The sequence below is a fragment of the Malaclemys terrapin genome, chromosome 3 (assembly GCF_027887155.1).
Source record: "Malaclemys terrapin pileata isolate rMalTer1 chromosome 3, rMalTer1.hap1, whole genome shotgun sequence".
NCBI lineage: Eukaryota > Metazoa > Chordata > Testudines > Emydidae > Malaclemys > Malaclemys terrapin.
In genome coordinates, this window is record NC_071507.1 from 96,184,091 (window position 1) to 96,212,013 (window position 27,923).

At 43.2% G+C, this 27,923-nt stretch overlaps 1 protein-coding gene and 1 long non-coding RNA gene across 2 annotated transcripts in view; one reads left to right on the forward strand and one right to left on the reverse strand.

Moving 5' to 3' along the window:
* Nucleotides 1–4,045, reverse strand: part of AKAP12 (A-kinase anchoring protein 12) — a 128,375-nt gene extending 124,330 nt beyond the window's left edge. The window contains exon 1 of the mRNA XM_054021717.1: nucleotides 3,496–4,045. Coding sequence (XP_053877692.1) covers nucleotides 3,496–3,621 — 126 coding nt within the window. The 5' untranslated portion in view covers nucleotides 3,622–4,045. The remainder of the gene's footprint in view (nucleotides 1–3,495) is intronic.
* On the forward strand, nucleotides 2,971–4,321 carry LOC128833670 (uncharacterized). Its single transcript, XR_008444313.1, has 2 exons — nucleotides 2,971–3,089; nucleotides 4,182–4,321. It is a non-coding gene; the product is annotated as an uncharacterized LOC128833670 (long non-coding RNA).
* The last annotated feature ends 23,602 nt before the right edge of the window (nucleotides 4,322–27,923 follow it).

A 27,923-nucleotide genomic window follows, 5' to 3' on the forward strand; every position in this document is an offset into this window, starting at 1 on the left:
GCCACTTGGCAGTAGTAGTGGGATTCAAAGAATAAATAGCAAGAAAACATACTACTGCCAAAAAACTAAGCTGAGCAATACCACTGGCAGCAGATTCTTTTTAAAAACCTGCTACCACCAAGCAGGTGGGAGGGGAAAGAAAGGAGGAGGAAAAGAAGGGAAGCCTTAGGGAAATTTTAAAAACTCTTTCCTCATACACATAGTGTAGCATGTTTGATACATCTACAGGCTAGTATGTAGTCATAGTTGCAAAATTTTGGATGCTACAGACAATAAAAGGTTTTGTTTTTTATTGTCTATGCGGTCAAACATTTTGCAACTATAACTCTATACTATGCAGATGTACCATATCAAATAAACATAGTAACAATGGAACTATTGACTTCGACAGATTAATATCACAATTATAGTTACATTTAAAATACTTCTCCTACATTCATCAACAAATATATGCACACCATGGATGTGATAAGACAAAAAAATATATATTGGCTGATGAATGCATCCACTATCATGTTACTACTTACTTGACTGGACAGAAATCATACTGAAGACCTGAGTGATTATAGTTGCATTAATTATTAATTCTTCAATTATAATTCTAACATTTGAAAACAATATAATGGTTTTGTACTCATGTTCTGGCTGAATTGCACTACTGAAGATTATTATATTAGCATATTGTGAAAACTGATATCCTGTGGTGCCTGCAACAATACACCCAACCCAGAATATGAATGTGGCACTCTCTAGAAGTGAGCAAGACAAATGTTGATCTAGTACAGGACCAGACTAAATTCTGAGAAACTATGACTTAATGTTCTGGGTCATTTTAAGTGTTGGAAGAACTAAAATTAAACCTCTGTCAGATTTTGAAATAATATTGGGCCCTAACCAGGATCTCAAGAGTTGACTTTCCAAGTGCTTTGGCCTGTAATTGACCTGCCAAGTCTCACTCAATTTGGATTAGTTTTAAAAAGCAGCTTGCAAAATTTCAGTTGATGTGTTTCAATAAAAACACACTCAAAAAGATCATTCCTTTAAAGTTGTCATATTAGCAGCTCTTCAGTAAACAAATTAGCTCTCTAATAGTTTTGAATTTTTAAACAGTAAAAGAGGTTGTAACCAAAAAGAAATACGAGCATAATAGTCTGGTAATTTCCCAGTTTGAAAGGGTTGAATGGAATGAATATGAAAAAAATGCTCTATGCACTTATATACTACTTTACTGTAGTATTCTGTATACTGTACAAAAGTGTACACTATTTATATTGTAATAAGCACCGAACAAGATGTTTTGTAGGTGAGATTTTTAGTGGAGTGAGGTTACAAAAGGGAACAAAGCTAAAGCTCATGAAAAAGAAATCTTCCATCAGGCTATGGAAAACAAAGCAAGACAAAACTGTTAAATTAGACCCAAATTAAATGTTGTAAAATAGTATTTTACAGAGGTGAAACCATTATCAATAAAACAAAACTATTATTAATAAAAACAGTTAAAAGTATAAAGGAGGATTCATTTTTCACAGCTTTTTCTAGATTAAAAGATTAATTCTATTAATTAGAAATAATTTTTTCTTAAGGAGAAAAATGGAAAAAAACAATTTAAAAATATATATGTAAAGTTACTTTTAGATAGCCTTGGGCCCTCTACAAAAAGGGCATTACTTAGATTACCTAAAATTATTTTATCCTGTCTTTATTCTGATAATTGGATTAATGATTATGAATTTTATGTCCCTTCTTAGATATTAACATTATCTTGACTGTGAAACATATTTTTCATATAATTTGAAAAGATATTGGCTTGACCGTCTCAGGATTTTTTCCTCTCCAGAGTAAAGTAATGTTGTCTTCAATCACCTTTGTCAGATATTTCAGAAATATTTAATTATTTCTGCCATTAATGTCTACCAAAAAGATTCACAACAATCATCTTGCCTGCTGTAAACTTTTGGCTTCTGAATACCAAACTACTATCGCAAAATACCACAATATCTTATAAACTAACATTGATTTTAAAGCTATTAAAGTTTAATGTGCACTACTGAATCTGTCAAAACATGCAAGCAAGGTCTACTGGAGGCCAGGAACTATGGAAAATTGTAGCTGAAAGCTAAAATCAGAATCACAAGGTTAAGGAAACCAAGCCACAACCAGTTCTCAAGCTTTCACACCCACACATTAGATTAAAAGAATTTTTGAATGCTCATACTTTAAAGACCCCCAGCTCTGAAGAACCGGAAAAGTTGGATAACTTCTGCATCAATACATAGTTTTCCCCCTCTGTTATATAGAACAATCTAAAAACGAAGCTAATGTTATGAAAACATCCTTGATGCACATAATTTATCTCCCGCCCCCATCACCCCCCCAATCAAGAAAGTGTTCCAGCACATTGAAAATGTATTCGTTCATAACTTACTGTAAACCGCAAACACATTAACATAATTTCTTGCAATTCTCCAACACATCTATTAAGACACTTACATTCTCATCTGTGCTGGTTCCCTTAGCTAATTACTACGTTTCCTATGGGAATACATTAAGGATTATGGAAACTACCGTTAGGGACTAACTACTATTGCCAACTTTATTTTTAGTTTAAAAATTGTACATGTTGCACACATGTATGACACGATGTGAGAATCTCCAGTTGGGTGTTTACTCAGCACAGATGCTGTCATAACGCAGGGAAAGGGGAGGGGGGAGGCAGGGAAGGCTGCTGTCGAGTTTGACCAACTTGTCAAGGCAGGAGAGGCTGGAAAAGCCACAGATTTGCTGGTTTTCCTTCGCACAGACCAGAGGCGCCTCCCACCTGCATCCTCCGTGGGGAGGAGAGGAGACTGCAGAGAGCAGCAGCACGAGCACGGGGTACCACTGAGCGCTGACTGCAGGAGCGCACCGCAGTCAGGCGGCTGTAGCCCCGGGTACTGGGTGGGGTCTCCCCACAAGCACACACATACGCAGGGGCTGAAGAAGGGTGGGTCTGTGGTACCCCCTCCCCCCGAGAGGCTGCCCCTGCGGGCTGAGCGGAGCCAGCTGCACTGCAGGGAGCAGATGCAATGGGATGTAGTTAGCGCCCGAAGGTGAGCGAGGCGCTTACCAGGGGCAATGCAGGAGAGGGCCCGCCCGAGCTTACCAGCAGCCGCGGCGCGTGGGGGAGGAAGGGGGCTCCCGCCCCTGGCCCCCTTGGCGGGCCGCATCAGGCGCGGGGCTGGCCGCCGGGGGGCGGGCGGAGTTTGAGGACTGCGGCCGGAGCCGCCGCTAGCGCAGTTCCCAACCCCAGAGCGCTGCGGGAAAGCGCCGCGCCGCGCACTACACTTGGCCGCCCCCACGCGCGGGGAGGGGCGGGTGCCGGAGGCAGGTGTTCAGCCGCGGGCGGGCGAGAAGTTTGCCCCGGCCGGCGGGTGGGTGTAAGGGGGGAATGCCCCCTCCCCTCCCCCGAACACAGCGGGCTCAGCCCCGCCGCTTTGCAAGGGACGAGGCTGGTACCTTGGCGGGGTCCTCGGGCTGCTCATGCGGCGCCGCCGCCGCCTCCGGACTGGCAGGCTCGGACTCCGCTGCTGCAGTGGGCGCGTCCTGCGGACTCCGCTGCTCCGCCGAGCTGCCCGCGCCCATGTCGGTGTGTGCGGCTGCCGCTCTCCCGGCGCCCCGCTTCTGTCCGCTCGCCCCCGGGGGAGTCCGCCCAGCACCGGTAACAATGGGGATGTCCGCCCGGCAGCCCCCGGCGGGCTCCGGCCGCTCCTGCTCAGGGTGAGCCTAGCCTGCGAATGAAGGAGCCAGCCCCGCTTCCTGCCAACTCCTTTAAAAAAATCACCTCCTCCCTTGTCCCCCCGCCCGTCTCTCCCGCTGGCTCCATCACATGAGCAGAGCCCCGGACACGCCTTGCAGCATCCACTCCGGCTGATAAGGAGGACGAGACCCAGCCGTGGCCGAGCCCCTACTCCCCAGCGCGGAGGTTAGCCAGGGCTCCTAGGCTATCGCTTCAGTGAGTGGCGAAGGTGGGGGATGAAAGATCCCCCCATGGTACTGGAGTACTGGGCCTTAATTCCATCCCCGAGAGCAAAAAGAAAGGAGCTGTGGAGTGTGCCTGACCTTCGGCTCTCAGCTAAACAAGCACAGCGCTCCCCCTTCCTGCCCCTTGGTCTCTGACTAAGCCTTTCTTATCTTCCCTCCAGCCAAGGACAAGGCAAAGAAAAGGTGGCTGCTCTCTTGGAGGCATCAGCCAGCGCAGCACCGAATTTGTGGTGTAAGAAGATCAGGACAGGCTTGATGCAGTCAAGCCAACTGAGGCATTAATAAATTGTGATCCTATCAAGTGATTTGTTATTTTACATTTGTGTTGCAATGTACCCATCCAGGAGCAGGGCCCCAATTGAACTAGCATGTGTGCAATCACATATGAAGACATGGTTCCTGCCCCAAAGGGCTTACAGTCTAAGAACCCCTTGAACTATGCTGCATCAAGCCTGCTCATTACATAGCTGAGAGACTACCAAAGAAAATGTAGGTGCTGAAAGATGCATTGCACAGTGGTAGCACTGTTAGCTCAGCAGACACTACTGAAATGATGCTGGTAAGGCTGTCTTTCAGATGGGACTTCAAACTAAGACCTTGTTCACTTGCAGATATAAAAGATCCCCTGGTACTTTTCATAATGTAGGAACTGACACCTGAGATGTGTTGACTGAATTCCAGTTAGAGTAATTATATACACATTTTTCTGGATTTCTGCTGCATTTTCAATTGAAAAAGTACTTCTCCACCTACAATGATGGATCATCGTGCTGTTAGCGCAGAATGGTTGCTGTGTTCCACCTCATTTCAGCAATGGGTAAAGTGAAGTGATCACAGTACAATGTTCAGTGACCCATTTTGGTAGCTCTTTGGGGAAAAAAACACTATGTAAGTAAGTGTCAGTTGGTAGATGTAGAGATGACCCTAGCACAATAGGGTCCTGGTCCATGACTGGAGCTTCTAGGAGTTACAGTAATATAAATAATATAGAACTAGGTGGTTGGAGATTAAATTTCAAAGGAAACAAACCTTTAATCTAGGCAGTTTTGGAAAATTTTATCTCATGGTTTGAAATAAGCTGCAGACAGTGAAGGAAGGAAGGAATCCCACATTCATAATGTTTTCAGTAAAACACATAGTCATGATCTTTGCATCTAATTTGCAGTATCCCACTACCATGGGAAAGCTGCTTTCGGCTTGAACCAAGCCCTCCACATTAGAAAGATGAAGGGGTTGGGGAAGTAGAGTAACAGCAATAGAAACTAGTGGCTGAAGTGGGGATTATTCAGTTTATTATTATCTAAGGAGACAGCACTGTAGCAGTTATTTTTAAAAAACTAGATGTTTGGTCAGGAGTTCCAAACTTCTGCTGATTTTAAAGTGTCAAAGTGAGTTAACAGTTATTGGATAGTAGTTAACCTACTGTATACATCCTCATTTGAGAGCTTCAATACATACACTTAAACATAGGCTATCAAATGAGGAAGTATACAGTAGGTTAACCGCTGATCCTGCATGCTGAGCTGCACAGGCCCTTTATAGCCATGTGGAGCCCCACTGAAGCCAGAGGGGCTCCCTGTGTTTGCAGGGATCTACCCATGCGGGTCAGCTTGCAGGATCATGCTTTGTGCAGAATAAAGCAGTGTAAATGAAAATTTAAAGATAGCCATGATTTGCTTATCTTTTTGAGACCATGGTTTTAAGATTTTTCATTGAAATAAGACATTTTTTTCTGCTTGCCTTTGCTGAGCTTCTGAAATGTAAAGCACGGTTTAAAAAAAAGAGTAAAATTTCTCCTGATATCATGTTGAAAAACTGCTGCTTCTTTGAAAGCTAGTGACAAATCCAACAAAGCAAGGTCCCAAACCTTTAGATACAACTTCAGAAAAAATATAAACAGATTTTTTTTTTCATGCAGAACAGGTTCTCTTGTATTAATTCATGCCAGGTTAAATTGCAGCAGTGAACAAAACGAGCATGGGATTTTCTGTCCTGATACTAAACAAACACAACTTCCTTTCCCATGCCACAGCAGCTAGACCAGCATATTAAATACTTAAGCATGCCTTCTTTCAGTACTTTCAAAAAGTATCAATATCAAAGGAGAAACAATACTTATATTAAAATATACCAGATGGAATCTGCCAAATAGCCTGCTGGATAAACTCAATATTATTTAGAGAACACAGTAAGTATATGTCGTGTTTTAACATACGAGACAAGTTCCCTCCCCTAAAGAGTTTACAGCCCATCTCAGACAAATGATAAACTGAATAAAGTATAAAGTTATTCAGTGTAAAAAGTTAAAAACAATCTTCTTTCAGATAAACCCCAGCTTAGTCATAAAAACAAGGCATACATTTTTTAAAACTATTTTTATGCCCATTAGTCAGTCCTTTTTTTTAAACAATTCAAAATGTACAAGATCTCTAATGGCAATTGGAGCAACTGTCACTCCACTGCATCAATACCCATTAGTTAATGATTAAAATCTACATCAGTCTTTTCATTTGAGTTTAATAGAATAAAATAATTGTCTTACATCATCACAAAGGGATCAACACTTCCTGTTTTGAAACTGAAATCTCTCCACTTCATACCAACATTTATTTCCACATTTGTATATGGTAGCAGGAGTCCATTGTGCTGCTGAGCTATCAACTGATTCCATTAAGTATTTTTTTTTAATTCTCCTTTTATTTTTTTGGCCAACAGGAAATTAGTATTGGATCGTTTATCATATATAATAGCAACTGTCAAGGGGAAATAACATTGGTGGTGAAATGTGCCATGTAGGAGGACATAAAATCTGCCACACCTCCTAAAATTTTCTTCTAATTTTTTTAACGTCACTTTGTTCCTAATTACTAGCACCACAGTGACTGTGTCACTGTAACACTGGATTGTCGTTTTCCCAAGAATATGAGAGGTTTTTGGGGTAGAGGAGGGCAGGGCAACAATATATTTTTCCTTTTGTTTTAAGTAATTTTCTCAAATTAAATAGCCCATCAGAATGATATGCCCTAGTTTTACAACTGGGGGGGACATTTTATTAAACTAATCTCAACTCTGTTCATGAGTTCTAAAGGGAGAGTAAAAAAATCTCTTCATCTCATCTGGATTCAACAGAGCAGAATTTGGTTTTACAGAGTTGCCTTTCATATTCAAGGTACGTCAAAATGCATTACTGCATAATTAATTAAATACTAGCACAGCAGTGACTGTGTAAAAAACACAGTAGCCATTACATGCCCTTCAGTATAACCTTAGACATTAGAACCTGTTTCATTTGAGACAGCAAGGATTTATTTTACTAGTTTCAGGAATGGTCATGCAAGGAATCTTTAACTTGTACAGAGCAACAAGAAATGGGCAACAGAAACCTTGATATTAAGAGAAACTCAAGTGTAATATATTCTAATTGTTAAATGATTACTTTAAAAATGTCTTAAATATAATGCTAAAGAATAATTGAAAAGGAATCTGCTATCTTGACAATTTGATGAGGCAAAACAGCTAAAAAGACAGCTTTTTAATTAGAAGTCAGACATATTCAAAATAACTATTAAAAATGTAACACTTGATTACTATAATACTGCTCTTAATACTAAATACCATTTTCAAAACGAGCAATTGGTCTGTTAATTTTCCTTTATTTACCGTTGATTAAGAATAAAATATACATGATTAGTAAATAAAAATACCCAATTTCATAAGGATTCAAATATAATAGCAACAATAATAATACTGTGAAAACTTAAGTCAGTGCTTTTACTTTGAAGAGCTCAAAGTACTTTACAAACAGCCTTACAACTACTCGGTGAGCTAGATGGGTACTATGTCCATTTCTACTGGTGGTGAAACTGAACTATAATGAGGCTAACCCCCCTCAAAGTTACACAAGGAGTGAGTGGCAGAGCAGGGACCAGAACTTAGCAATGATCAAGGTCACAACTTTATATTATATAAACACTAATACTTTAGAGAAGAGTGCACAGGATTTGTCTAGCAATAATATCTACATTTTCACTTCACCTGTCTTCCCTGCCTTCCTTTCTCCGTCTGTCTCTTGCTCGCTTTTTCGATTGTCTCCTTGGTCTTTCCTCCTCTGAGGATTCTCTTTAATATTTTGCCTTTGTTTTGGTTCCTTTCACTGTAAATTTCCTCCAAGCTTTGCCCCTCCTGCCTGGTTTCCCCTAGGGGAGGGTGGGATCAGGGATCCACAGCCCATCTGCCGACACAGCCCAATCCACCTGTCTCAACTGTACTGGAACCCTCATCTCTTCAAAAGACGACATTCTGTTGGCCAGTTTTAAAGGGGCCAACACCTGAAAAAGTTTGTCTCCATACAAAACCCTCCAGCCCCAGTCAGAGTGAAAAAGATTGAGAGAGCTAAGGTCTGTGATGTGACCATCTTCTAGAGAAGAAACAAGCTCTTACTGTACTATACTATAACTGTGAAGGGTCCACCCTTCTCCTGCTAACCCTTCTGAAGTGTCAGCACTGGGGATGATGAGTCCAAATGTTGGTGTGGGATTTGGATTTGAACTCATATCCCAAAGCATTTCAGAATTAAAATTAATGGGTTTAATGATCCTACATGCAAGAAACAAGCCACCTAGCACTCAGAGTTTCCTTCAAGGTTTGCTCCCAAGGTAGTTACTCAGAGTTCAGTCCCAAAAACTCACTCAAGTTCCCAATGTGCTGTACTTTCCCCTGAAGTTTGTGGCAGCCCTTGACAGCCTGGCTACTGTAATCCAGCTCCCAGCACTTCCTTCAGTGTGTGGGGGGAGGTGGGGTTCCCCCAGGGTAAAGGTGGAACCTGTGCATGTTAACAGATATGGAACAAACTGGTGATGTAACATATACATTCTCAAGCTCTTTATCCTATCCTGTCATCTTTCTGTATTTGAAATACTACACAGAATAGCAGAGACCAACATATAGTACAACATGAATTATTATAATATTAAAAAAAAGTAGGAGTCTTTGTGGCACCTTAGAGACTAACAAATTTATTTGGGCATAAGCTTTTGTGGGATATAACCCATTTCATCAGATGCATAGAGTGGAAAATACAGGAAGCAGGTATAAATATACAGCACATGAAAATATGTGAGTTGCCTTACCAAGTGTGGGGATCAGTGCTAACAAGCCCAATTCAATCAAGGTGGATGTGGCCCATTTCCAACAGCTGACAAGAAGGGGTGAGTATCAACAGAAGGAAAATTATTTTTGTAGTGTCTCAGCCACTCCCAGTCTTTATTCAGGCCTAATTTGACTGTGTCAAGTTTGCAAATTAATCCCAGTTCTGCAGTTTCTCGTTGAAGTCTGTTTTTGAAGTTTTTTTGTTGAAGAATGGCGACTTTTAAGTCTGTTACTGAATGTCCAGGGAGACTGAAGTGCTCTCCTACTGGTTTTTGAATGTTACAATTATTGATGTCTGATTTGTATCCATTTATTCTTTTGTGTAGGGACTGTCCGGTTTGGCCAATGTACATGGCAGACAGGCATTCCTGACACATGATGGCATATATCACATTGGTAGATGTGCAGGTGAACAAGCCCTTGATGGTGTGGCTGATGTGGTTGGGTCCTATGATGGTGTCCCTTGAATAGATATGCGGACTGTACAAGAGTTGGCCGGAGCTCGACCCGCTCCGGGGCGGCGGGGAGCCACAGCGACTCACTACCTGCTGGTAGTGCCGTGTCTGGCTGCAGGGTCTCGCCCGGCAGCCTTGCAGTCCTGAAAGATACAGGAAGCCCGACCCTGCGGCGTGAGGGAGACCCTGGCGCACGCCTACCTCGAGTGCGTCAGGTTGCAGCCCCTGTTCCGGCTCCTCCAGAACCTCTTGTTGAGGTTCTGGCTGCACTTTTCCCCACACTTGTTCATTTATGCACACCCTATCCGTGGCCCCACTAAGACGCGAGACCTCTTCGTCAACCTCTTCCTGGCCCTGGCCAAACTCACCATCTATAATACCAGGGAGAGGATGTTGGACGAGGGGGTGCTCTGCGACTGTGGGGCCTACTTCCGTACCTCTCTAGTTTCACGTCTCCGGGCGGAATTCCACTGGGCAGCGTCCGCTGGCTCCCTTGCCACCTTTGAGGAGCAGTGGGCGCTGTCCGGGGTTCTCTGCTCGGTGTCCCCATCCGGTTCCTTGATTTTGAACCTTTAACTGTCACCTCGCTCCCTGTTTTTTTATTAGTTGTCCCAAGCAATCATTTGGTTTCTGGGTCCAGTGGTCCCTCCCGCTAGGCTGGGGGAGGGGCCTTTAGTAGTAGGCGGGTGAGCCCGCCCACTTCCCGGTTCACCAATACCGACTCACTACAGGACAGAGTTGGCAACGGGGTTTATTGCAGGGTTTGGTTCCTGGGTTAGCGTTTCCAATCCCTCAGACAGAGACAAACACCTACAGGATCTCTATCAAGTGTTCTTAAAACTACAATACCCACCTGGGGAAGTAAAGAAACAGATTGACAGAGCCAGACAGGTACCCAGAAGTCACCTACTACAGGACAGGCCCAACAAAGAAAGTAACAGAACACCACTAGCCGTCACCTTCAGCCCCCAACTAAAACCTCTCCAGCGCATCATCAAGGATCTACAACCTATCCTGAAGGACGATCCCTCACTCTCACAGGCCTTGGGAGACAGGCCAGTCCTTGCTTACAGACAGCCCTCCAGCCTGAAGCAAATACTCATCATCAGCTACACACCGCACAACAGAACCGCGGCCACAGAGAGCTGAGGGGCTCCATGCTTGCAGACACTCCAGGTAAACAAAACGACAATGTATTAGATATTCAATTCAATAATTCCATAGAGTTTAAAATCATCACATTTTGGTGTAGACCTGTTTATAAACCGACCCCCGCTCTTTGATGCTTCACTTTTTTACCAAAAATATTCGGCTTATGAACGAGTATATACATTACTTTTTCAGCTGCAATTTCTCAGGCTTGCTCTTACTCCAAAGACAAATTTAGAAAATGTGAAGAAAATCCATTCATTTTTTAAAATGATCTGAGCATGAGAAAATGATGGTTTGCATGGTTTAAGAAAATAGCTGTCATATTTTTATGCTTCGATAACTTAAAAAAGGGACTGCATTTTAAAATTTCAGATTTGACCTCTGTGGTTCTGAATGAGAAACACTTTGATGAACGTTTGTTGTGAAATAAAGTGAGCACTGCAGTATCTGCTTTACAAATAAAGGCCCTGATCATGAAAATGGATCCATACAGGCAAAGCCTTGTACCCACAGAGAACCTCACTAAAGTTGATAGAGCTCTGCACGGATGTGATTGACAGTCTACCTTTACAGTTCTGATTGCAGAATCTGGGTCTTAAAAAGTGTTTTTGATCCAAAATCTCTTTTTCTTCTTCTTTGCCGCTTCCTTATTCAGGGTCTGTGACTTTTATAGCCTTCTTCCAAAATTCATGATTGTATGCCTTGTTGTTGTACAAATTGCTCTCTCTTTTGATCCTATAACTATTGCCTCAGAATTCATTTGGAGTGAAACCACAATCTTTTCCCCCCACAACATTATTTGTTTCCATGTTTTAATTTACTGTAATCATTTCCCCCCTTCAAACTAACCTCTTCTACCTGATTTTAGGTGGTATGCCCTTCAATCATCCTAATAGTGATGTCAGGGGTCAGAATCACTTCCCGTGGTAGATATAGGTGTTGTAGTTTAGTTGTACCAGCTTTTGTTGCTGAAACAGTTTGGGCTCATACAATCTTTTACCATCACCCTCTCTTTTTCCAAGACTGCAGCTCAAGGAAGCTGTTGTGGGAGTTAGAGAGGACCCCCATAGTTAATATGGAGAAGGGTATCAATTCTCTGTCTGATGGGGCATGCTGATGGCATCAGGTGCACTGCCAATGATAGAGGGAAGTGTGCTGCTGAAGGTTAAAGGCCACTTTCCAGTGAAACATGCTGACAGAACAGGAGACTGCTTCCAATGACAAATCAGCAAGGAGAAACAGGAGGACAGCCCCTTCTAGATCTTTGTCAGCACACATCAAACCTTGGAACTCACAACTCACTCCCCAAATGCACACACAACATGCATCAAAATAAACCACATAGGAACATTAGGCAGGGAGAGGGGTTTGAAAAAGTCTAAGAACATAACAATATCCAATTAATACAACACTTACCTACCCCCAAACAGCTGTGACGCCACTGAGGGTGGAGCTGACAGACCTTGTTTCCCTACCTGCTTCTGTTGGTCACTCTCTATCCTCAAACTCCACTGGGGGTGGTGGAGCTGGCAGACGCTATTCCCCCACCCGCTGCTGCTTTCTCTCTATCCTCAGCTGCTCTTTCCCAGATGTCACAGAGCTCTCCAGCCTGATTGCCACTGTGGCCCATCGCAAAGTAAGCAAGGTCTCCCTCAGTCCATTGAGAGTTCCTGCGCCACTGAAGTCAATAACAAAGCTCCCATTCATTTCAATGATGCAGGATCAGGCCCCAAAAGTCAGCAGCATATTTTAAAGGGAGCGACTGTTTTATATGCATTAACCTGCTACATTCTAATTGGTAGGACATTACACAAGGCCTTGTCAGGGAGACTGGAAGTGAAAGAATTGCTTTCACATTGTATGGGCTACTATAAATATGGCATTTCCTAACTTTTTAATTCCTGACTTTGCCATCTAAATAACAAATTTTAACATAGATTATTTGTATGCAATTTATTTTGCATTGAAATCAATAACAGTTCATTTTCCCGATTGTTTCTGTTGGTGAAGATCTTTTTCCATTGACGATGTTGCGGATGGTTCACATAACAAGCCATGACATAACAGGTCCTTCAATCATCATTCATGTAAGTAATTCTTACTCATACATGTAAGAGTTTCAGGACTGGGCCATTGTATGGCGGAGGAGTCTCCTTAATATGGATCAGATTGTGCTCCTTTTCCATAAAACCAGATAACACCACATGATGCTCAAATTCTTACATGTCTCTACCTTTGACCTGCCTTCTCTAAACATTACTGTCTGCCCCACATTTCAGATGGGACAATTTATCCTAAATGTAATGGACTCTATGTTCTGTCTGCCCTGCCCTAACAAAACAGGAAGTACTATCCCCTTGGCAAGCTCTTCCATGACTCTCTTTACTAAAGGACTCTCTGTGAGACAACACTCCAAAACCTCCATCACCCGGGACAAAAACAATTTTGTGAATAAAAATACAGTCTTTCTGCCTTTCTTATTTCACTATAATCCCTTAGCGAGGTAGTTTAAACTGAACAAAATAATTCAAGGTTTACTTACAAATTAGCTAATTTATTCTCAACCCTTGCTACTCGGATATTTACAATATCTTAAATGGAGCTGAGGGTCTTGCCATAAGTGGACATATATATTTTCCACATTATTTGATTTTCTTAAAAGCCTTGGATCTTTGCATTGTTGTCCCAACATATGGCTTCTCTATCTTGAATAACCCTAATCTCCTCATATCTGTGTTGATATATATGGCAAAGCAGATTTTTAGTCGGGCAGTCTCACTTTAGGTGCCAACAGAGAGAAATAAACTATACACAACATAATTACTTAATAAAAGTCTTTTAGGTGAGGAAGCAGATGTTTAGTTTTGTGAATAATGAAATTTTTGAGTGATATACAGGCACTGGAGTAGAGGTGTATAATAAAATGGTCAAAAAGATAAATAAAGTATCATCTGAGAAAGGCAGGGGTATCAAATATTGTAATACAGAAGATCAGAAAAATAATTAAAGTACAATCCACATCCAAACTCTATTATGTTCAAATTAACCATGTGTCAGAAGACTCCCATGGAAGGGTTCACAAGCTCTTCCACACAACTGAAAACAAATTTTTAGAGCTATAGTGTAGATATAAACTCTTTTAAAGCATGATATTTTTCTTCATCTGGTTTAAAAGTTAGGGTATTGTAGACAGAGACGTAACCACACAAGCCTTTTTTTCCTAAGAGTTTCTAGCAATGATATCACCTGTGCAGCTCCACCAGTGGTAGCAACGATGGCAGCACTATTGTAAACAAGACAAACTGCTGACTGCATTTGAAGCACCAGGTCATCTAGACCAGGAGTCTCAAACAAGCGGCCCACGGGCCGCAGGAGTTATTTTCTGCGCCCCAGGAGCAACTCACGGCCCCCCGCCCTCTCCCAGAGTTTACCTAGAGTGGCTCTGATCAGCCAATGGGAGCTGCTGGGAGTGGTGCCTGAAGCAACAGCCACCCCCCCCCCTGCGCCCCTCCTTCCCCAGGTTCCGGCCACTTCTTGGAGCGGTGCGGGGGCAGGGCAGGCAGGCAGGGAGCCTGTCCTGCCCCTGGTGCGCGTCGGGCCAGAGCCCGCCCCCTGAACCCCTCCTGCAGCCAAACCCCCTGCCCTGAGCCCCCTGCCGCACCCCTCCTGCACCCCGATCCACTGCCCTGAGCCCCCTGCTGCACCCCTCCTGCACCCTGACCCCCTGCCCTGAGCCCCCTGCTGCACCCCTCCTGCACCCCAACCCCTGCCCTGAACCCCCTGCCGCACCCTGCACCCTGACCCGCTGCCGCACCCCTCACCCTTCCTGCACCCCACACCCCAACTCCCTGCCCTGAGCCCCCGCCACACCCCACACCCCTCCTGCACCCCTTGGGGGTGGGGAGGGGGCGGAGTTGGGATGGGGATTTCGGGGAAGGGGTTGGAATGGGGGCAGGGAAGGGATGGGAAGAGGCAGGGAAGGGGCGGGGCCTCAGGGAAGGGGTGGAGTGGAGGCGGGGCCGAGGGGGGCGGGGGGGGAGGTGTCAGTAAATGCGGCCCTCGGGCCAATGTACTAGTCCTCATGTGGCCCTCGTGGTCATTTGAGTTTGAGACCCCTGATCTAGACTGTCTATGAGCAGGGTTAGGTGACACTGGCCCAGATCCTTAAAGGTATTTAGGCTCCGAACGCCCAATGAAATCAGTGGAAGTTAGAAGCCTAAATACCTTTGAGGATCTGGGTCACTGTGCTTAAAGCTCCCGCAGCTGCCTGAACCCCTATCTACAGTGATGGTATACACAGTGAACCTGCACTGGTGGTATTGACACTGGAATATGTTTGGCAGAAAAGTCTGATGTAGATATAACATATAAGTACTCCCTAGAAATGTGAAGGTGCAATGGAGCAGACCATGGATATGGATTCAGAATATAGAGATCATCAGCTGTCATCACCAACTAACTGTTAGCTTTGGGTGCCTGCAGACATTGCCAGTTATGGTAAGAAATCACAGTGCTATGAGAAACAAACATGCACCTAGAAAGTTGATAAGTGTCTGTCAATCGAACAAAAAATGCTGAGAAGCGGAATTTAAATGTGTAAATGGAAGAAAGTGAAGAAAAATAAAAGATCTGATTGTAGCCAGCATTCTCCAAGACCATGTGAAGGATATGATTGGAAAGGAATAAAATTGGAGAACAAGCTGTGAGAAAATCATCCATTAGTTCATTAGATCTAACTACTGCAGACAAATTTCAGAGGTTTTTAAAAAAACCAAAAACCAATACATTTCAGCTTCTGAAATGTTCAAGAGAAGAGACATATTATTGAATAAGTATCAGAGGGGTAGCCTTGTTAGTCTGGATCTGTAAAAAATAACAGAGAGTCCTGTGGCACCTTTAAGACTAACAGATGTATTGGAGCATAAGCTTTCGTGGGTGAATGCCCACTTCGTCGGATGCATATTGAATAAATTATTCTTACCATAAGTGTGCAATTTAAAGAGAAATATTAGTAACACAAGCTGAATTTCAGGCCTGAATGGAAGTTTCCTTTGGTAGAGGCTGTACATTTGAATGACAGATGTGCCATCTAGTAAACATCTCCACACTATGCCAGTTTTCAGATGACATCATTTGGCATCTTGGAACTACACTTAGAAAGGCTGGATGGTCCTGAACCTAATCTGTAAGCTAATTTCTTATTGTTCCTAAGGGAAAGAGAGATGAGTCACTAGTACAGTGTTCCAGGGGAACAGTGAATCTAGTTGGTAGAAGTTCTCTATTGCGTTGTTTCCCCCATATAAGCCCTTCAGTAGGTGCTCTGTCGGATTCAGGTTCAGCGGTAAAGGAGGACATGCAGCAGGGAAATGCTCTACATCTAAACAATGTCATCACCCCACCAAGCCCACAGGACTTTAGCAGGTAAGTTAATACTGTCCCTGTCTGAAAATGTGGAATCCCGTTGAGGTGGGGTTCTGAGGACTGTGGCTATGGAGTGAGCATTTGGCAATGCAGGCTGTTTGGAGCTGTGCTGTCCTGGGGGCTGAGAGCGTTGGGGAGCTCTGCAGTTAGTGCAGAAGCAGTTGGTATCTTCGGGTTTAAGGGCCTAAACTTCCTTTGTGTTCTTGATGTGGTGGAAACTGAGAATCAGACTTCCTGAATTTCCAGTACCTTAAATGTAATAATCTGGGAAGTGAATACAGTGAGCTGCATGTGGGTTAGTCGAGAACAGCAAAGCATTTTCTGGAGTGGGGAAAAGACAGAGGGAGTGAGGAAAAAAGCGAAGAGGAATAGTCCACATTACAGTTTTTGCCAGACTAGCAGAAAGCACAGTCCCACCATTACTGAGGGTATGTCTACACTTACCATTTAAAGCGCAAAAAGTCCCTTTTTTTGTGCTAAAACCGTGGGAGCGTCTACACTTGTTAATGACTTTTTGCGGTGAAACTCAGAAGTTTCACCGCAAAAAGAAAATCACCTTCACGAGAGGCATACAGTTCTTACCGCTGTTCTTTTTGTACTGCTGTGAAAGTGAAAACACGTTCCACCAGTGTATCAGAGGGGTAGCCGTGTTAGTCTGAATCTGTAAAAAGCAACAGAGGGTCCTGTGGCACCTTTGAGACTAACAGAAGTATTGGGAGCATAAGCTTTCGTGGGTAAGAACCTCACTTCTTCAGATGCAAGACTAACAGAAGTATTGGGAGCATAAGCTTTCGTGGGTAAGAACCTCACTTCTTCAGATGCAAGTGTAAACACTCTTTGGCCTCAGAAGCATATCCCACAGTTCCAAAAGCGACCACTCTGGCCAGCATCTCCGCTGCTCTGACGCACGGACCTCTGCCCCTCCCCCTGTAAGCCCCGGGAAGTTTGAAGCTCCCTTTTCCTTTGTTTGTAGATGTGGCGGGGAAAGCAGCCAGACAGCAGGAGGTTTTAAAAAAAAAGCCAGGAAAGAAACCAGGTATTAATGGGGCTCTTGAGACATGAAGCAGGGCAGCCCGGGGCACTGAGCAGGGACCCAGAATGCCTTCCGCTCATCCCCGCCCCCTTCCCACAAGCCCTATCAAGCTGTGGGATAGCTGTGGGATAGCTGCCCTACAGCGCTGCCCTACAGCGATGGAAGGGCTGGTAGCGTAAACACTGTGGGATAGCTGCCCTACAGCGCTGCTCTCATCAGCGATGGAAGTGCTGGTAGTGTAAACACTCTCTGATGCCTGAGGAATTGCGTGAGTACCCAAACCAGCGCTTTACTTTTACCAGTTCCCTATTACCGGTGAAACTTACAACGCAAAAACTCTGTGTGTAGACATACCCTGACTGGTAAAGCATTAACAGGCATCCAGTCTTCCCCTGTGCTCTGACAGCCTTTGATCACTTGTCAAAATGTTTGTCTGCAGAAGTGAAAAGGGCTGCTTTTTATTATCACTTTTAAAGAGAAGAAGCAACCTCCAGACATTTAAAATTATTACTGAAGCAAATCTGTAATTCAGTGTATCAAGGTGACAGTTAAGTACATTAAAAATTGGTTTCTAGGGCCAATGTAATGTATGTGTGTGTATTTATATGCGTGTGCATACGTGTAGATGATACAGTAATGAAGCAGAAGAGGGGGCATATGTGGATTATTTCTACAGCCCCAAATTATTTTTGTCCAAGACAGTCCAAGAAGAAGGCACCATTTTATTTATTGATTATTATAAAACTACTGGAACGATGAGAATGATCTCCTACTTTCTCATTGGTTCCTAAACTGGTCTTTAACTAAAGAAACAAAAAACCTAGTTCTACTAACAGAACACAAAGTTGATGGCAAGATGCTAGCACTGATTCAAACTCCCATATCCACTTAATAAAAGAAAATGGAACAAATACTGCATACAAGGCTGCAGAAAATACTAACTGAATACTATAGAAACCTCACTCCCACTCCCTTGCCTGATGCCATTTCTTGTCATGTTATGTTTCATCCAACTAAAGGCTTCAAGCACTATGAACACTAGACATAGTCCTTACTATCATAAGTAGTCTGATTGACTTCACCACGACAGGCAGTAAATCCCACTGAACTATTCACATTATTAACCACTACAACCAGTCATAAATGTTTGCAGGATCAGGCACTTTGTTTATAGATTCCTTGGGGGGCAGGGGCAATGTCCATTCACGGTTAAAGCATCCTGCACAGTTATGGCTCAGTGTAAATGCTAACTCATCGTAACAATAATAATGTGCAATTAAACTTCTCAATTTTTAACATATAAAAAGGTAATTTTTTTACATGTTTGTAAAACTGTAAAAAATATACATGGCTTTTAAGAGCAGGAGTAAATTCTGGATCAGTCCAATAAATGCCCTCCACATAATTTTTTTTTTAAAGCAAGAATAAATAAACATAGCTGGTGTTATTTCTACTGCCAGCTGAGCCACCATTGCATTTCAAACAATCCTGATAAGAGTTCAAGTGGGGGGGGCGAGGGGGGAGAGATGGGGTAAGATCCTCCTCCCCCTACAAATTCTTTTGGTTGACCTGTCAGCTTCTATGTTACTACATTTGGACTTGAATTTCTGAGCAAGGTCAAAGCAGATTAGAAACTGCTTTCATATCTGGCAGAAATATTACTCCCTTGTAAACTGGGGGTGTTCCCTGAACTTCAAGTGGAAAAAAAGTTTCTGTCTCTCTCAACTAGCTATGGAATGGGACACATCAAGGCCTCTCTGTATTAACTAAGATTTGCACAGGCAGGTCATCTTCTTTCTATAATCTTTTTTTTCTCTCCTCTCCACCCTTTCTTGCTTTGATTCAAACTGCAGATTCTAAAAGCACAACTGAAAACACTATTAATTAACGGCAGGATTTGGAAAACCATATGATCTTCTCGTGATCTTCAGAATTCACTGTTTTTTATGTTAATTAGAAAAAATGTATTTTTTTTTCTAAATCATCCTTGAAACTCAGCAACAGCATAACACGCAGCCAGGTGGGTACCTGGCTTTGGGAGTGACCTCAGGACTCTTACCTCTTAGTCTAATCCACATTTGTAGAGAACTTGCTCACTGGGAAGCGTGTTTTCTTTAAATGTCCAATAGTTGCAAAGAAGCAGGGCAGGAAATAGAGCAGAGAGGCAGAGAAAGAATAAAAATAATAATAATTTGCTCTTCTACCGCATCTTAAATCAAGAGGCTCTCGAGGTGGTTCATAAACAAAGCCTGGAAACACTGATATGATGAAACTGAGACACTGAGCTTCAGAGGCATGCCAAAGGTCACAAAGGAAGCCTGGGGTAGAGCCTGGGAATAGAGCCAAATATCCTGACTCTGGCTTTATTTGCATTTGAAAATATTTATAAAAATTTCCCATTGTTGCCAAGACCAATTCCAGCTCTACCAGTGTTTGGAGCCCTAGTGTGGACCAACCATCTGTGTTTTAAGCATCAATCTTACCAACACAGCGCTTGAAACACTGTTGGGCAGCCAACAGTCCATATATTTGTGGGCTCCCAACATTACCTACAGCAGTGGAACTGAAGTGCTGGTAGCAGTGGTGGGATATTTTGAACAAAAAACCTTTAATGTAGACAAGGCCGAGAGAGATGAGCAGCAGAGGGGGTTGGGGGAAAGATGTGCAATAGCACAGAAGGGAGACAACAATTGTATTTACCAACTGGTGGGCACATGCTACAGCAGATTAACATTAAACAAAGATTCCCATTTGGTTATTGGACTTCTTATGAGTGCAGCTGACCTTCGTTATGAAGATAAAGACTCAACCTGGCATCCTTGTAGCAGGTAAACCAACAGGAAGCTTTCCCTGCTTTAACTGGCAGCAGTTGTGTGAAGCCTCACTCAGCTGGAAGTCAATATTTTATGTCTCCAGTGAAGAAGGAAAATTACTGAGGGGAGAGGGAAGAGAAGAGGGGGTGAGAAACAAAGAGAGGCAGAGAAGTATAAGGAAGGGAAATCAGCAGAGAAGGAAATATGAGGAAGGATGGGGCAGGTAGGAGGAGAGACATATGGCAGCAGTGGGGGAGGCAGGAAATGGAAGCAGAGAGAAACAGAAAGGTGAGAGAGAGGAAAAGGAGGATAAATGGGGGGGGGGGAGGTCATTTTCATAGGGTTTTACAAATACACTGTAATTTGCTTTATAAAATTAATGCAAAATAAACTGAAGAGGTTTAACCAGTGTTGCTGATTATCTCTTTTGCTGCTGTGCCAGTGTTCACTTTCAGGTTGAATTGCTAATCATTGGTCTGTCTCTGTCCCTGCAATTTGTAATATAATTAGTAGACTGAATTCTCAGTGTGTGTGAGTGCGTGTCAGGGCAGGGAGGGGAGTGGAAGCATTGCTGACAGAAATTGATTCTGCTTTATCTGGCTGGCTACAAGCCTAGGTGCACCAATCTTATTAATATTAAAGATGCTAGGGCCACTAAAGGTGCAATTAGCAATTCAAGGCTGCCATTGCAATGATTGGTGAGGCAAATCCAAATACACAGGTTTATCCTGGGCACTGTCATGGTCATTCAAAACATGCAAGCTTAGATTCAAATGTATGTATATTTCTGGAAGGCTACTTTAGGGGCTCTATATGCATCCGAAGAAGTGGGCTGTAGTCCACAAAAGCTTATGCTCTAATAAATTTGTTAGTCTCTAAGGTGCCACAAGTACTCCTGTTCTTTTTTTAGGGGCAATGACTCTAGTTTTCCAGTCTGACCAGAGGACTGTTTGGCAAAAGTCCAGGGTGAGAGGGGCAAAAGTGGCTTTAAGTCATCATCATGATTATGATCCATCCTCCTCTCATGAGCCTGTGGCTGTCCAGGCACCATATCAGTGCTCAGCATACATTAGAGCCCCAATATAGGCTGTTACATAGCCAGAAATCAGCTAGGTACAGACACATCTCAGCCATGGCTCTGTACTCCCACCTTTGGGAAGTGAGTCCTTATAGCTAACATTCACATTATGCAAAGCTACTCTACTAGCAGGGTTAGAGGTTATGACAAAGCAATAAACTTCTGGAGAGAAATGTGTGTTCCAAGTACACAAGTAGCCATCTAAGGAAAGATAAACAATTTCTCTCTGGGGTGTGGATGTCACTCTATAATTTACCTCCAGAGAAACAGTGGCTTTGCTTGTCTACAAGTCACTGTTGCATTTGTCTGTGCTTGGAAGAAATTAGAGAGCCATCCTGTGATTGTGAAGCTAAAAAAAAAAAAAAAAAATCTGTCCAGCACAATGTCACAGCAGTGATAAAGCTATTATCAATCATTATCCGGAACTGTTCTGCTGAGCATCAGCCAACTCTTCATAAATCAAATACATGATTCAGAAGCACAATAAATCACTTTGGCCAGTTTGATAATTTACAAATGGTTGAGTTGAGAGTAATGGCAATACAAAGTCCACAAGGTAGTAAGAAAAATAAAAACTGGGTTTTACTAAGTGTTTGACTTTCAAACATTTTCACTGGCCTAATTCTATTTGTATTGAAATCAATGGTAAATCTCCCATTGATTTCAGTGTGGATAGAGGTAGGCCAATGCTGAGTGCTTTGGAAAATCCCATCCTAAGAGTTTACTTGAGTTGTACACTAGGGAAGCGCTTATGTAAAGCTTTCCAATGTAGGATTTCAAGTGGCAGGACACACAGCCAATGACACATTATTAGAGTCATTACATCAGATGACCAGACTCATTTGCAGCTCACACTCTGAGAGCATGACATGCACTTACCAGCTTCTCAAATTAACCTTTTCATGGGGGTCACTCTCCACCCTACAAATCATTCTGAGGCGGTCTCTGTGGCTGTTTTGTTGGAATCCCTGTTTCCCTAATTATATTCTCTTGGATGGAAGCCATGTTGAAGAGCAGCAAGGATTATGTAAAGTAGGGTTACCATACGTCCTCTTTTTCCCGGACATGTCCGGCTTTTCGGCACTCAAACCCCCGTCGGGGGGGAATTGCCAAAAAGCCGAACATGTCCGGGAAAATGCCGGCCAGGCACTTCCCCTCCCGCAGCGGCTCTGCTCCTCCCCTGGCGGGCACTTCCCCTCCCGGGATCCGGCGGCGCAGGGTCCGGAGGCATGGGGGCTGCCCGAAGCCGGTAGCGCTTGAGCAGCCCGGCTCTTAAACAGAGCCGAAGAGTCATGGGAGGAGCAGAGCCTCCGGCCGCGACGGCTCTGCTCCTCCCCGACTCTTCGGCTCTGTTTAAGAGCCAAGTGCTACTGGCTTCGGGCAGCCCCCATGCCTCCGGACCCTGCGCCGCCGGAGCCCGGGAGGGGAAGTGCCCGGCTGGGGGCGCAGGGTCCGGAGGCAAGGGGGCTGCCCGAAGCCCAAGCGCTACCGGCTTCACGGTTTGCCGGGCAGCCTCCAGACCCTGCACCCCTGGCTGGGCACTTCCCCTCCCGGGCTCCAGCTGCATTGGGGAAGCGCCGGCCGGGGGCGCAGAGTCTGGGGGCTGCCCAGCAAACCGTGAAGTCGGTAGTGCTCGGGCAGCCCTTTCCGCGTGGCTGGGAGTGGGAGGGAGGAGGGGGCGGAGTTAGGGCGGGGAAGGGGTGGAGTTGGGGCGGGGCCGGGGTGGGGAAATGGGCGGGGCCAGGGCCTGTGGAGTGTCCTCTTTTTTTATTTGTTAGATATGGTAACCCTATGTAAAGACCCTGAAGTTCTTTCTAGTCATTGTTCTTCTGAGGCCTTTCTTAACTGTTTGCTGTGTCTCTCAATAGGTGCCTTAAGAATATCTTAGCTAGCAGGCTAAGCTCCAATATATACCATTGATGCACTTTCCCTGTTGTTTAATCACCTAGTTTTCATTCATAAGAGCTGTCTGTGTCTGCAACCTGCAATGACTGCCTAATACCTAGTATGCAGTCCTCAATATGTTAATATTAGTATATAAGATCTCATATGATATTGGAGAGTCTACTTGAGATACCATCTATTGCCTTATCTCCTATTTCTACTGAAATTGGGAGAGTTAGAACTGCTGACTCTCTCCTGATGTACTCTTGGAAGGACTGGCATCTAACTCTGGAATGCTCTCTCCTTCAGCATGCTCAAGTGTAAATCTTGAGACATCCTTCCAATGGGAGTTCATGACTTTGTGGTTTCCTTTTTAGTTTGCGGTTTCTCGTGAGTGGTAATTTTAGCCTGTGTATGTTGGCGGTTGTTTATTTTTTGAGGAAGGCCTTTTTAAAAATCAAGTTATATTTTTCAGTTCTAGCTTGTTAGGCACATCACAAAGAAAAAAAATAGTATGAATTTGTCTGTTTTGTTGAGATCTTAAAAATAGCAATAAAACTAAGGCCCTGACACCCCCTCCCCCAAAGTCCAAAGTGACTGTGTGGGCTAACCCCTACACTCACACACAGCCCATCTGATTTACATAGGTCTCTGTGTGAGTACAAAGGTCAGTCTATGTGGAGGAAATTATAGTTTTGGGCCTAAATTGATAAACCCTCCATCAATTTATGAATCATAGGTCAGAAATTATGGGAATGGAGGATCTGTCATACTGGATCAGACCCATTTAGTCTTGTCTCTGACAGCATTCAGTACCTGACATTTCAGAAGAATAAATCAATAGTGGAAAATTATGGAATAACTTTCCCACAGAATACATTTCTTCCTAAATCTTGGCAGTTAGTGGTTGGTTTATGCCTTAAAGAATAAGAGTTTATATTAGGGCTGTCAATTAATCGCAGTTAACTCAAGCAATTAACTAAAAAAAAATAATTGCAATTAATCGCACTGTTGAACAATAAAATACCAATTGAAATTTATTAAATATTTTTGGATGTTTTTCTAGATTTTTCAAATATGTTGATTTCAATTACAACACAGAATACAAAGTGTACAGTGCTCACTTTATATTTATTTTTGATTATAAATATTTGCACTGTAAAAATGATCAAAGAAATTGTATTTTCAGTTCAGCTCATACAAGTACTGTAGCGCTATCTCTCTGTCATGAAAGTGCAACTTACAAATGTAGGGGTTTTTGTTACATAACTGCTCTCAAAAACAAAACAATGTAAAACTTTAGAGCCTACAATTCCACTCAGTCCTATTTCTTGTTCAGCCAATCGCTAAGAGAAACAAGTTTGTTTACATTTACGGGACATACTGCTGCCCACTTCTTAATTACGATGTCATCTGAAAGTGAGAACAGGCGTTCGCATGGCACTGTTGTTGCTGGTGTTGCATAGGGTTACCATATTTAAAAAATAAAAAAAGAGGACAGTCCACGGGGCCCTGGCCCTGCCTCTTTCCCACCCCGGCCCCACCCCGACTCCGCCCCTTCCCCGCCCCAACTCCGCCCCTTCCCCAAAGTCCCCATCCTAACTCTGCCCCCTCCCCTGAGCGCCCCACATTCCCCCTCCTCCCTTCCAGCCATGCGAAAAGGGCTGCCCGAGCGCTACTGGCTTCATGGTTTGCCGGGCAGCCCCCAGACTCTGCGCCCCCGGCCGGCGCTTCCCCAGCGCAGCTGGAGCCCGGGAGGGGAAGCGCCCAGCTGGGGGTGCAGGGTCTGGGGGCTGCCCGGCAAACCGTGAAGTCGGTAGCACTCGGGCTTCGGGCAGCCCCCATGCGTCTGGACCCTGCACCCCCGGAGCCCGGGAGGGGAAGTGCCCGGCTGGGGGTGCAGGGTCCGGAGGCATGGGGGTCGCCCAAAGCCGGTAGCACTCGGGCAGCTCGGCTCTTACAGAGCCCAGGAGTCAGGGAGCACAGCAGCCCCCGGCGCCCGCTCTAAGATAAGCCAGGGAGTATTTTTCCTAGACATGTTCGGCTTTTTGGAAATTCCCCCCGGACGGGGATTTGATTACCAAAAAGCCGGACATGTCCGGGAAAAACCGGATGTATGGTAACCCTAGTGTTGCGAGATATTTATGTGCCAGATGAGCTAAAGATTCATATGTCCCTTCGTGCTTCAACCGCCATTCCAGAGGACATGCTTCCATGCTGATGACGCTCGTTAAAAAAATAATGCATTCATTAAATTTGTGACTGAACTCCTTGGGGGAGAATTGTATGTCTGCTGCTGTTTTACCCGCATTCTGCCATATATTTCATGTTATAGCAGTCTCAGATGATGACCCAGCACATCTTGTTCGTTTTACGAACACTTTCACTGCAGATTTGACAAAATGCAAAGAAGGTACCAACGTGAGATTTCTAAAGATAGCTTCAGCACTCGACCCAAGATTTAAGAATCTGAAGTGCTGTCTAAAATCTGAGAGGAACGAGGTGTGGGGCGTGCTTTTAGAAGTCTTAAAAGAGCAACACTCCAATGCAGAAACTACAGAACCCAAACCACCAAAAAAAAAAATCAACCTTCTGCTGGTGGCACCTGACTCAGATGATGAAAATGAACATGCGTCAGACTGCTCTGCTTTGCACTGTAATTGAGCAGAACCCGTCATCAGCATGGACGCATGTCCTCTGGAATGGTGGTTGAAGTATCAAGGGACATACGAATCTTTAGCGCATCTGGCACTCAAATACCTTGCAACACTGGCTACAACAGTTCCATGCAAACTCCTGTTCTCACTTTCAGGTGACATTGTAAACAAGAAGCGGGCAGTATTATCTTCTACAAATGTAAACAAACTTGTTTGTCTGAGCGACTGGCTGAACAAGAAGTAGGACTGATTGGACTTATAAGCTCTAAAGTTTTACATTGTTTTGTTTTTGAGTGCTGGTTTTTTTGGTACATAATTCTACATTTGTAAGTTCAACTTTCATGATAAAGAGATTGCACTACAGTACTTGTATTAGGTGAATTGAAAAATACAATTTCTTTTGTTTTTTTACACACAAATATTAGTAATAAAAATAAATATAAAGTGAGCACTGTACACTTTGTATTCTGTGTTGTAATTGAAAATCAATATATTTGAAAATGTAAAAAAATCCAAAAATATTTAAATAAATGGTATTCTTTTATTAACAGCATGTTTAATCGTGCGATTAATTTTTTTAATCGTGCGATTAATCACGAATGTAGTTTACTCCTTTGCTGTTTAGAAGATTCTCTATGTTTCTGTTTGTATCCTTGAGGTGTACTGGCACACAAACCTGAATGCTATACGAGCAGGCATATTGGAAAAAAATATCATAAAAAGCTCACATTTGTTTAAGAGGAGTATTAGAGCCTGTATGTACCCTGTGAGGTTTGATAATTAAAATGTATAAAATGTTTGTGCTGTTTAAGAAGGTAATTTTATTTTCTGTCTTTTTTGTTTGCTTATGTAACAATATGGGTAACGAGTGCTTGAAAGCCTGTTACTTTGGGGTCCTCTTTAAACTTGGAGAGCCCTGCATAGCAAGAGGGTGAAACAGGAACCTGTTGCTTTTAATGTGTGAACTTTGACCCTAACTCAAAACTTGCTGGGTAGTGTAGTCCTATAAGAATCTTTTTCGGGGCTACTTTTGCCAATGTAGTTGTATTCTGCTTTTTGCTAGTGAATGGTATTCATGTGATGCAGGGTGTTGCATTAATGAGATAATATTACAATTACCCTGTCTTCACATTTGTAAACATACGTTGCATTTACTTTGGTATAAACAGTGGATGCTTATCCTTCAGTATTATTAACCCTAATTCAAAAACTATGTGTCAGACTCTAAAAAATCATGGGGTTGGCGTTAAAAATCATGAGATTTTCAAAAATAGTAAGATTGGGGTTCTTTGTATTTGCTTTACGCGTTCAAGCTTTTCTCTGCAACCTTGAGGACCAGAAATGTACTTCTTTTAAAACGCAAGCTCAGCGTCTCACATCAAAACATGGATTCCAGCATCTGAGGCTTTCAAAAAAGACACAAACATTGTTGGAGTTGGCAAGGTGGGAGACACTGGGCAATCTGTAAGTAGAAAGAGGTATCGTTGTGACTAGCAGTTACTGGCTAAGAGGGAACACTGCAGGTGGATAATTTGATTCTAGGAGAGAGCAAAAGAACAATGATCTCTTTGTGTTATAGACAATCAAACAGCTTTCTCAAACTGTTTTTGTTGCTCTTTTATTTATTTGTATTTTTCTTGTTAAGAATGAAAGAAACAAAGAAATAAATTTTTGCACCAGTTCCTGGCTATGTTGCTGATAGAGATCAGCGCCAAACAATCTTCATCTGAGCATAAACAGTATGGAGACATTACATTCACTAAACATTAAAAGTGAGAGAAGACAGCCTATACAAAGAGCTTGTTTTGTCACTTGCAAAAGTTGCCTTTTAGTACCGGATACAGCTACTGCTTTTGTCAGCACAGTGCATCTCATGTAAAAATTATAGCTCTGTTTCATGAGAGCTGAGAAGTGACAGGAATATAACGTTTGCATTTCCATCCCAAAAAAGGAAAGTAACTAGACATACAGCCTTACCATTATATGTTATACAAGCCCATTTGTCAAGTAGTCAAAGATCCCAATCACTGTTTCAATCTGGCTGGTCAGTCTAAAATATTCAGATACTGCCTAAATTTAGTTTATTCAGACAAGCCCTTACCTTAAGAAGATAGGTAAGTGTACTAAAAATAAGAGAACAGTTTAAATTTGGTGGTAATTTAATGAACCAGTACTTCAGTGTTTCTTTTCTATTTGACTGAAAAGTGATTTTAAAAGACAAGGGTATGTATCATGGGGCAAGTGTCATAATTGATTTTCCTC